Below are 12379 nucleotides of genomic sequence, written 5' to 3' on the forward strand. Positions count from 1 at the left end.
TGGTTACTGAAGAATACGCTGATGAGCAGAGACAAGCAAGTTATTGTTCCCCTGTATCGAGCCTTGATAAGGCCCCATCTTGATACTGTGCCCAGATTTGGGTGCTAGGGTTTCTTCTTGATGGGGAGGAGGTGGAGAGGATCCAGAGGTGAGTGACCAAGATGATAGCAGGTCTATGGAATGAACCTTATGAGAACAGGTTGAAGATTTGTGGGTTGCAGAAATTGGTCGATAGGCGAAAAAGAGGTGATATGATTGAGACATTCAAATTACTGAAGAGTTTCTATAAGATTAATTCAGAGGATATTTTTGAGAATAGGACTGGTGGTGGGAGGACTAGGGGCCATCCATGGAAATTGGGCATGAGTGTCGTTAGCAAGGGTATTAGAGCTAGGAAGGTTTTGTACTTGGAGAGTAGTAAATGAGTGGAATAAGCTACTAGAGTCTGGTGTGGGTGCCATGACTGTGAATGAGTTCAAGGCACTGTGTGAATGTTGAATAGTTATTCTTGACATGATGTTAGGGCCTCCTCGATGAGTCTAAGGACTCCTTGGAGTGGCCTGTAATAATAATAATAATAATAATAATAATCTCTCTTGAAATAATGGAGAAAGAAACTGGTAGATGATTTCGCAAACCAGAGAAGGTTCACTAATACATGGTTCAAAGATATTGGATTAAAAATGTACTAGAAAGAATCAAATTTTAGTAATAATATTTTTGGTTTACAGATCAAGTGTTGATCAATTTTATTAACTGAACCAACTAGTTTTGCTAATACTAATTTCCCTAATAACTAATTAATAAAATTGATCAACACTTGATCTGTAAACCAAAAATATTATTACTAATTCTCAGGATCAAAAAATAAACCTTCATCATGAACCAAATTTTAGTTAATGTAGCATAAATTATGTAAAATTTAGACAATATAAAAGAGATTGAAGATAAAACAATTTTTAAAATTAATAGTATTTTTGAATCCTTAAATTTTTTTCTCTGAAAGAGAATGATTACAGTTTTTTATTTAAAAAAAAAATGCGTTTATTACTTTTATGTGCTGTATCACATATTTTGTAGAATTGCTTTGAAAAAAAAAAATATAATTATAATTATTATAAATATTATTAGATTATAATTTAGTACTAAAATAAATCTGAGTTGGATATAATCAATCCTTCAACAATCAACATCTTTGCTCATATTAAGAATTTTTATCACAAGTACCGAAGAGATGGAAAATTTTGGCAATAGAAATTTATACTGTTTATTTTACATTAATACTCCTAACAAATGAGACTGAATAATTGATAAAACTGTTTAAGTATAAAATAATACAGCAGCTATTTTTTTTGAAGATTTTATATACAAAAACAGCTCATATTTTTCCCTTCCCATTATATACATAAAAAAAACAACTTTGGCACAAAGCAATTAGGAAGTTCATCCTAATTTAATTTGCTCTGCTAAAATATTATTCAGTAGGTGAAGTCCTAGGTAGCATTTTCATGTTACTACTCTTCTCTAGTTATTGTCAACATTTCATTTGTGAATTTTGGTTCATTTAATATAGTTTCTTTGGTAATGATGCTGAAAATTTGCTAAGCAGTTTATAAATGAGGAATATGCAAAAGCAGAAGATCTTTAATCTTGTCTACTATATAAAACAATCAGCTATCACTTTAATTATGTAACAGCAAATTCGTATTGACTTTTTTACACATTAGTCAGGTATCACAGGAAGAACTAGGAAAAACTGAAGAAACATTCAAAGATGAATAACACATAACAATGCAAGGAAATTGCTGTTTGATTGCAACTAATGCATTTTTCTCTTATATGGTTTTTGAAACTATCGGCTAGCAATCTTTTGCTTTTTGTTAATAGCAGATGAAAATAAGAATAACTTAGTCAAGTCACACCCCATATTTTATCACTGCTTCTGAATGATATGTTACAGTTAAGTTGAATTAATCACAAAGTTGTTCATAAACTCATCAACATTGTGACTGTTGATGAATCAGAGTTTTGAAACAGGTTTCCTCTGTATCCAATGCACATTTCTAATTGTAAACACATACACAATGCCGTCAAATCTTGATATGAAAAATATCAATTTTATTTCTTCTAGTTGCAAAAAAGAGATCTATTCACGATAATAACCTTACGCCATTAAATGTCTCTGAAATACTAACTCAGGATTCATTAGAAAAAAGTGTCATGTAATCTCTAGATATTCACTTTCAAATTTTTTGAGTTAACACTTGACTTGAAATGATTAATGGGTCACACAGTAGGAAACTTAACAGTGTGACTCATCTTCTCTCTCTTCCCGTCCACCAAGCTCGAGGGTCAGATTCTGAACTTCTGCCTCTAGTGCTCTGTTCCTCCGATACATTTGAACATAGTTAAGTTGTAGCTGTTTCTGATACCTAATCACTTTCTCCTTCTCTTCTACCCATTGCATTCGTTCTTCTTCTATTGTATCCCGAATAAGAGATAGCTCTCGTTCAGTTCGGCTGAGTTCTGACCGTAGTCGTTCTACTTCTTTCAGCTGTTCCACAATGTTTGTATCATTTTCATCTCGTGGCTCATCACATATCCAGTTATGTACATTCAGTAATATATGTCTCCGATTTTCACTATCATAATCATTCCTACTCGACAGACTTTCTCTCAGTATGTCTTGATGATCATCTAACCGGCAGTCTTTAAATTGTGTTCTAAGAATATTAAGGTCACCTCCACGTCCACAGGCATCCTTTAGCTGAGATTTCAGCAGAGTTACTTCACTTGTTTTCTGACAGAGAGTCCATTCAGATTCTTTCAGTTGATTTCGGAGAATGCTCAGCTCTTGTCGAAATTTCTCTGTTTGTTCTTCTGCTATGATCTTCTGCCTTTTGGACTCTTCTAACTTTTTTCTTTCCTGTTGCATCTAGAAAGAGACAACATCTTTAGCTTAGCATGTTTTATGTGAATATAAATAAAAGTTAATCTCTGATATTAAACCTATATTTATTTTACAGTATGTTCAACCTAGAGTGCAATAATTTACTTATGAGAAAACAAAGATAAAATTTTTCATTTCAAATTCATGCTGTTTCCAAATATCTTATTAGTAGTACTTGTGGTCACATGACTCATATAGTCATAATGAACACCTTAGCAAACACCCTAATCTGATAATCGCTGACGGTGTGTAGTAATTTCACGTTCTTAGACCTGTTCATTCTACTAGAGGTAGGGAGGAAAGCAAGTTCAAGGGAAAATTAAGAATTTGGATGACTGTAAATGCTACAGCATTAGTTATATCAGAAATCACCTATATTTCTTAAATGGATTAGGAAGATTGTTATATTGCTTTTTTGTGAGATTCTTTTCAATCTGTAGGAAAGATGTGACATAGCTTTTATGGTTTTTCAAGGTGCTGAAGGGCAGTTGTGTTTTAAGAGCTTGATTTGCTCCAAGCATGTTATTCCCATCTATATCCAACCTATATATTAAAGTCAGTTGTGGAGTAAGATAACAATATATTTTAATTTTATTTTAATTGGTTAGAATGTGTTCAGATTTGTATCTGTGATGGTGCATTGACTTTAGGATCAACATGTGTATATTCAAAGAATGAAGCTCTTGTTTATAAAAATTTAAATTGTTTACTGTAAACATAAGAGCCTCCGTAGCTCAGTCAGTACTGTCGTGGGAACATCAGCAAGTAATTCCACCGTACGTAGTATGGCTGTTGCTAAGGAGAATTCCAGCAAAATAAATGGATATAAAAAAAAATTATTGGAAAAAACTACAAGTTCTTCCATGGAAACCAATGTAGATATCATGTCATCAACAAACCTGCCTGAGGAACTGGACTGGACTAAAGCCTGCATTCTACAGTGTGACCCAGCTGGCACCCCATACACTGAGGAAGACATAATAGAAAGCCTCAAATCTAAGGTAAGAGGTTCAGATGTCTGGCACCTCGGCGTCCTCAAATATAATTATATTTTCCTTATTAGCTTTAAGACACTTGCTGTGAAAGAATCATTTGTAAATTTTAAAGAATTAGATGTATGTAAACTAAAATGCAAAATTTTACCCACATCCAAAAATCGTAAACTTGATATTATTATACACTGGTTACCCCCTAAAATCCCAAACAGACTTATGTCAATGCACTTAAATTCAGAAAGATAGAATGCATTGAACATGTCACCAGTAACACGAGGGACAAAGATTGGGCACATGTCCTTTCTAACAAAAGAAAAGTAACCATTACATTGAATGAAGGGACCAAAACTGAAGAAATACCGTATGTTATAAAAGTACAAAAAAGTGACTGGATTAGTCATCATCCCAGGACGTCCCCCTGCATGCTTTCAATGCAGGAAGATTGGCCATTTAAGAAATCGTTAATGATTGCACTGCACCGAAATGTGAGCAGTGTGATCGAATCAGTCACAACATGAAAGAATGTCCTGGGAAGACATACGCAGCTATACTAGTCAAACAAACAGCAGTAGACCAACCAAGTACCAATGAAAAGTACCTAGTACCTAGAAAAAGCAGACGATGTTCAAGATAACAACTTAGAAGAAATGCAACTGAACTCAGGAAGAATGATGAAGAAGAGCATACAAGTCCTGAAAAACTGGGGGAAAACAAAAAAAAGCCCAAATGCATTCACCCCAGTTAGAAGGAACAAAATTAAAATTACACCTAATGTAAAAGCAAAAAGAGATAAAGTAAAAACTCAGAGAGGAAAGAACTACTAATTCCAAAAATTATGAAGAAACCAATTAATATAATGAGCATTAATTGCAATGGGTTAAACAGCCAGAATCACAGAAATTATTAAGAAACACGATACATCAGAACCACACAGACATTGTAATGCTACAAGACACAAGAATACACACAGACTCAGAAACAGAAGAAAAAAAAATTCACAGAAGCCTGCAATGTCATTGCCACATTGTTGGCGACCCAGCCCAAGGTAATGGCATTGCAGGCTTATTAACACTCATAAGAAAAAAAAGCAACATACAAATAATATCCCACAGCACCATAATAGAACACAGAGTGCTCAAGGTTGAAGTGGTTTGGGGAGATCAAATAGTGTCGTTAATCAACATCTACGGCCCTACTGATCACAACAACAAAAAACACTTCTGGGAAACACTTGAAAATAGAATGCTAAACATAAAAAATATCATAGCAGCCGGGGATATGAATTTTATTGAAAACAGCAGTATAGACAGGGAAATTAAAAGCATTTCAACAAAGAACAACTTCACACACATAATACAGCGATGTCATATAAAGGGCACATTTCGCATACTATATCCTACACGGAGGGAATACACACACTTCTCCCCTACCAATGCCTCACGGCTAGACAGAATATACATAAGCCAGTATCTAAAGTCCACTGTTAAGGAAGTTTGCCATACCCCTAACCTTTAGTGACCACCATTTGGTCAAGGCTAAACTGTCCCTTCAGACCTCAGACAGCAACACATACACTAACAGAAACTACCCGCTATGGAAACTAAATAACAGCATTATTTACACAGACCAGTTTACATCAGAAATTACACAAATACTAGACAATATAAAAAAAATAACAAACGCAATGGAGGCATGGAACAAGTTTAAAATAAAAGTAAAAAAAACTTCCATCAAAATAGGGAAACATCAAAAATACAACACAAACGAAGAAAAGTTAAACATAAAGAATTAATGCAGAAGTACAACACAGACAGAACACTCCCAGAAAATAAAACAGCCATCCCATCAACGCACTCAAAGCAAAACTAACACAAAATGAAATAAAAGAGGCTGAAGGGGCCTGGGTTCGTGCTAAAATCAAAACAGTGGAACAAGATGAAGGAAGGACCAAAACTACGTGGCTCTTTGAACAACAAAAAAAAAAACAGAAAGCAACTTTTAATAAAATAAAACACGAGGGTACAGAAATCGAGGGCGATGCAAATCTCCTCCGATTCTTACAGTACACGAATACGCTCTCTGAAAAAGAAAATGACGAAACAGAAACACAAAACTTCTTGAAACAACTAACAACACTCACAGACAAGGAAGCAGAAGACATTGACTCACCAATCACACCAACCGAATGCAAGAAAATTATAAAATCTCTATCACAACACAAATCCCCAGGACCCGACAGCCTCACCGCAGAGTTTTACAAAGCGTACTACCCCCTGTTTGAGACACTATTTGTGAAAATGTGATCCAAAATACACAATTCATAGAGTATCCCAGAACATTTCAACTTCGGCTACATAGCATTAATACCAAAAAAGAAAGACACAACAAACAACGAAGAGACACAATGGAAAGGAATCACACTCCTCAATACAGACCAAAAAATTTTAACTAAAATTATTTCTGAAAGAGTACAGAAACACATAACCCAGATCATATCCAAATCCCAAACCTGCAGAATAAAAGGCCGAAAAATAGAGGACAATATCCTGCAAGTTCGATGTATATATGAGCACTAGCAGGCAACACAACAACCATGCTTACTGGTAGGTCTCGACATTGAAAAAGCCTTTGACTCAGTGAATGATCGTTACCTAAATGAAGTCATCAAAACCGCAGGTTTTGGGAAAAAACTTCAGAATCTGATTTCAAATATTTACACCAGCAGAGTCGCGCCAAATCATAAACAAGAAACTGTCTGCACCGGTCAGTACATTGCTCGGTTAGACAGGGAGACAGCCTCTCTATGATCCTCTTTGCTCTCGCATTAGAACCGGTGATATGAGAAATATCAAAACATCCCGGCATAGCGGGTACTCACATACGAGGTGAAGGAAAAACAAAAGTGCTCACATATGCTGACAATGTAACATTAACTGTAACTACAGCCAAGTCCTTCACACTCGCATACAACATACTCAAAAATTTTGAAAAAGCGTCAACACTCAAAGTAAACCTGCACAAGTGCCATGTGATGTTCGTCGGCAGGTGGGTAAAAAGGCCTACCATGCCGAACAACATAAAAATAAACAGACACCTACCACTTCTGGGGATTGTCATAGGGGAACAAATCCAACACAACACAACACACAATGGGAGCTTGCACATACAAAAATAACCAAGAAAATTTCACAGATGAGACACAGACAACTATCACTAACAAGTAAAGCTAAAATATGCAATCAATACTTACTGTCTAAGATATGGTACCTCATGAACAATACTAACTACAACAGTCAAGAAGTAGACAGAATACACAGAGAGTGCACAAAATTCATCTGGGGTTCCAAATACGAACCCATCAGAAGATCCATAATATTCTTAACTCTTTCCAGAGTGATTCGGATAACGTAAAAAAACAGTGCAAGAATGAGAGAGTTTCTGAAATGAAGGAAAGAGTGTTGTATGGTGACTTGTTATTAAGAGGGGTGATAGATGGCAGTGTAATTAAATCGTACTTACTGGGTGGGAAATTTAAGGATGTAAGTGAGAGTATTAGAATGCAAAAACAGAGGGTGAAAGAATTAATAATTGTGGTGGGTACGAATGAATTGAAAGGTGATACATTTTTTATGAGAGAGGACTTGAAAGTATTGTTAAAGGTAGCGAAAGAAAAGAGTGACAGAGTTAGAATGGTTAGTCTGTTGCCACGGTATCACAGAGAGGAGTTTAGGAGGAGGGCCATAATTGCAAATGACATTATGCGTAGGTTATGCAGACAGTGTGGTGTGGAATTCATGGACGTGTGGAATGAGTTTGAAGGGCGAAAGGACTTATACAAGATGGATGGCCTGCATTTGAATGGACTTGGTGTGCGGAGACTGGAAAGAGTGTTGCTGAATGAAGTGAAAATGGATGTGCAAAACCAGGGAAACTAGAACTACCAAGGAGGGGGAGGGAATGGATATGCAGACATCAGTGAAACAGATGAGTGTAAGAATGTATATAATGTACCCTAGCCAGCACTAAGGACAAAAAATGGGAATGGGTCATTTAGAATAACGTATCAATATAGGGGTGGGACTAAGGGATCACTGCATTTCATGTATACTAATGCCAGGAGTATTAGGAACAAGAAGGAAGAATTTTTGGCCTTGATTGGCTCTTCCTGGCCACAGGTTATTGGCATTAGTGAAACATGGCTGACCGAAGAAGATATAGTTAGTGGGATAGAATGTGTAGGTTATAGTGTGTTTAGGAGGGACAGAGAGAATAAAATGGGGGGAGGGGTATTATTGATGATAGCTGATGAACTGCAGCCAAGGAGAATTGAAGTTGTATCGCAGGATAGTGAAAGGAGCTCATTTGAGGCTATTTGGTGTGAGATTGAGACTGGCAGAATAAAATATACAGTTGGGTGCTGCTATAGACCAGGTGATGGAATAGATGGTGGAGATAGTATGCATAGGGAAATTGATGAAATGAGTGGAAGGAGGGTAATTATTATGAGGGATTTCAACTATGGTAACATTGATTGGAAGGAGGAGAGGACACATGTGAGGAAGGAAAAGGATTTTATTCAATTATTAAGGGATAACTATCTGAGACAGCATGTAATTGAAAATACTAGGGGTGTGAGAGTGCTTGACCTGGTAATAGCATCTGAGAATTTGACTGTAATGAATATGACCATGTTGCCACCTATTGGTGAGAGTGATCATAAGGTCTTGACCTGGGAGGTGGCTAAAGGTGTGGAATTTTTGATTAAGACAGGGTATATGTGGAATTACCGTGCTGGCAAGTACGACAAGCTTAGGAGATTGCTTGGATCAGTGCCATGGCATGTACAACTGCAAGGGCTGGACATCGATAGAGCATGGGAAGTGGTCAAGGAGCATTTACAGGAGGTAATGGCTGATTGTATACCTAGGGTCCGAATAATAAAACAAGTAGGGGTTAAATGGATGAATAACACCATTACGCTTGAGCTGCAAAAAAAGAAACAACTGTGGAGGGAATTTAAAGAAAGGGGTGACCTGCAGGCACACGAACGGTATAAAGTGCAGGCCAGAAAGGCAACGAGTGTGGTAAAAAAAGCAAAAGCGGATTATGAAAGGAAACTAGCTTTGCAAGCAAAAGAGAATCCAAAACAGTTGTTTCAATATGCTGCAAGCAAGAAAAAAACTGTACACGGTAAAATGATTTTAAGGAATGACGATGGTAAGGAGGTCACTGAATCAGTCGATATAGTGGAGTTACTAAGCGCGCACTTTGCAAAAGCATATCATCCAGGTGGTGACATTGAAAAAATGAAGGAACCATTAGTTTATATGGGAATAGTGATGAATGAAGTGGAGGTGACTAGTCTATTACAGAACCTTAATGTGAACACATCTGTGGGATTGGATGGTATACTGGCATGGGTCTTGCGTGAAGCGGCTAAAGAATTATCAGTGCCCTTGACCATGCTGTTTAATCTGAGTCTCAGGTCTGGCTTAGTCCCGAAAGTGTGGAAAGAGGGGAAAATAGTTTCACTGCATAAAGGAGGATCCAAGACTACGGTTACAAATTACTGACTGATCAGCATATCAGGAGTCTTTGTCAAGGTCTTAGAGAAAGTAGTCAAGGGAAAAATACAGGAATGGATTGATGAAAACGAGATACTGTACAGGGGACAGCATGGCTTTGTGAAGGGTAGATCATGCTTCAGTAACTTGCTCAAGTTTTATAACAAGGTGACGGCTGAACTGGATAAGGGAAATGGGTTTACAGTGATACTGCTGGACCCTGGCAAGAGCGTTTGACAGGATATCACATGGAATACTAATCCGTAAACTACAACATATGGGAATGGATATAGGGTTGGTGAGATGGATAGGTGGGTGGTTGATAGAGAGATATCAAAGAGTAGTTTATTCAGGAGTAGAGTCCAAAAGATGGCCTGTGACTAGTGGTGTGCCGCAGGGTTCTATTCTTGGACCACTGCTGTTTAATCTGTTCATTAACGATATAGGGAAGGATCTAAGTGGAACAATTCATTTGTTCGCTGATGATGCAAAGTTGGGTAGGGCAATAGTGAATGCAGAAGATGTCAAAGTCTTGCAGGATGACTTAGATAGATTGGAGTTCTGGGCTAAGGAGAATGGATGTCAATTTAATGTGACAAAATGTAAGGTTATGCATTTTGGGGTGAAAAGATTAGCAGCAGTATACCACATTGGTGGAACTGTACTCCAAGAGATTGATGAGGCCAGGGACTTGGGAGTGTTGGTGGATAGGGAGATGAAGTTTAGGGGACACACTGCAAAAGTAGCTAAATCAGCTCATCAACTCACTCGGTTGTTGAAAAATACCTTGACGAGCAGAGACAAGGAAGTTATTGTACCTCTGTACCGAGCCTTGATAAGACCTCATTTCGACTACTGTGCCCAGATTTGGTCACCTCGGTTCCTTCTTGATGGGGAGGAGGTGGAGAGGATCCAAAGGCGAGTGACTAAGATGATAACAGGTCTATGGAATGAACCATATGAGAACAGGTTGAAGATTTGTGGGTTGCAGAAACTAGTTGATAGGCGGAGGATGGGAGATATGATTGAGTCATTCAAATTGCTAAAGGGATTCTATAGGATTAATTCAGAGGATATTTTTGAGATCAGGACTGGTGGTGGGAGAACTAGGGGACACCTATGGAAGCTGGGCAAGAGTGTGGTTAGCAGGGGTGTTAGAGCTGGGTTCTTTACTTTTAGAGTGGTAAATGAGTGGAATAAGCTGCCAGAGTCTATTGTGGGTGCTATGACGGTGAACGAGTTCAAGACAAGGTATGATAGATACTGTGAGAATGTAATCGCATAGTTGTGTGGACATGATGTTTAGGGCCTCCCTCGATGAGTCTAAGGACTCCTGGAGTCGCCCGAAATAATAATAATAATAATAATTCCATGACATTGAGGTGGGAAGACTCGGCTTAATAAACATACCTAAAAACTCTAAGTGCGAGAGCAAAAATCATAGAAAGAGTTTACACAGAGGAAAAAGCGTGGAGCACATATATAATATATTATATGCAGAAGATAATGCCAGACAAAGTAATATGTTTCCTTCCGCATTCGAGTGGCAAAACACCAAGAATGTTCTACGATATTGCGGAAGGCTACAACTTTATCAATAAATACATAGGAATAAACGAATTCTTGAAGATGAGACCTAAAGCAGCACACATCAAACTCATGTGCACAGTTATACCACCACCACCACAACACCGGGAAATTGAAAGAGAGACATTAAGACTATCAAACGCACTAAAAAAAAGCTTTCAATCTGCCCATAAATCCAAAATTAAAAACCTTCTACTACAAAGTACACCACGCTTGTTTGCCCACCAAAATATGGTGCACAGCGAAAGGCATCCCACTTCAAGGCACCTCCAGATGTCATTTTTGCTCCCAACCAGAAACACTTTACCATTTAATGATGTTTGCTTTGTGCTGATCTTTCAAAATTAATTTCATATCCTGTTTAAAATCACTCCTTCTTTGACATTCAAATATCCACATAAGCATATTAAAGGAACTTAAGACTTTATATTTCTAATAGGATAAAGTCTTTCCTATTAGACTAATAGGATAAGACTTTATATTTCATGCAAAATATTTCAACAGTTAATTAAAATTTATTCACTCTCAAAGAAATGAAAAATTTCTCCATCAAATATAATTTTCAAGGGCGAATCCAAAAAGTATCTGGAATGATACAAATAGAAAAAGAATATGGCATTCATGCATACTAGTTTTTCCAAAATAAGGGTTTGGACTATCCTTAAAAGTAAGCACCTTTTCAAGCTACATATTGCCCATTGATTCTACCATAGTTTAAAACAAGCTTTCAAACACATTTTGAAGCTGGTAGGTTGCATTACATTTTTTTCAATTATCTCATGCTTAAAAATTTCTGTCTCTTTTCAGGATACAGTTTGATTAAGCCAGAGCTCACAGTGCTCTTTTAAATTAGATTTAATTTGTTATGTTCAGATCTGCAGACAAGATAAAATCAGATTTCTCATTATTCTTAAGGTTTTCTAATTCATTCCAAGGAGCCTTTGTAGCTCAAAGGCTCCTTGGAATGAATAGACAAAGCCTTTCATTGGAAAGACTTGGGTTCAATTCCCATCCATGATGTGAAGAACCTTTATCTCATCTCTTTTGACTAAAGATGAGTTAGCTAATCTCATACAGAAGTAGGGGGTTTTTTCCACCTGAAAACTTGAGTTTTTCATTCCCCAGAACAGGTAAACTGGCCCCGTGAACACACATGAATTTACAGCCATGAATACTTAAGACAATATGTGGAAGAGATAGGGTCCTCACCACATGTTGTAACACTTGTAGTTAATCCTCTCATGCATATGAGGACACATATATCTTCCCTCATAATAATTATT

General features: G+C 37.1%; 1 protein-coding gene across 2 annotated transcripts in view; it reads right to left on the reverse strand.

Moving 5' to 3' along the window:
• Positions 1 to 1626: 1626 nt before the first annotated feature.
• LOC150106488 (leucine zipper putative tumor suppressor 2 homolog) overlaps positions 1627 to 12379 on the reverse strand; it is a 155367-nt gene continuing 144614 nt past the window's right edge. For both annotated transcript variants that reach the window (XM_090392478.1, XM_090392477.1), the window contains exon 5: positions 1627 to 2935. In XM_090392478.1, coding sequence (XP_090248604.1) covers positions 2303 to 2935 — 633 coding nt within the window. In that variant the 3' untranslated portion in view covers positions 1627 to 2302. The remainder of the gene's footprint in view (positions 2936 to 12379) is intronic.

Source organism: Typopeltis vanoorti, chromosome 5 (assembly GCF_054136105.1).
Source record: "Typopeltis vanoorti isolate ZY-2024b chromosome 5, IOZ_Tvanoo_1.0, whole genome shotgun sequence".
Classification (NCBI taxonomy): Eukaryota; Metazoa; Arthropoda; class Arachnida; order Uropygi; family Thelyphonidae; genus Typopeltis; species Typopeltis vanoorti.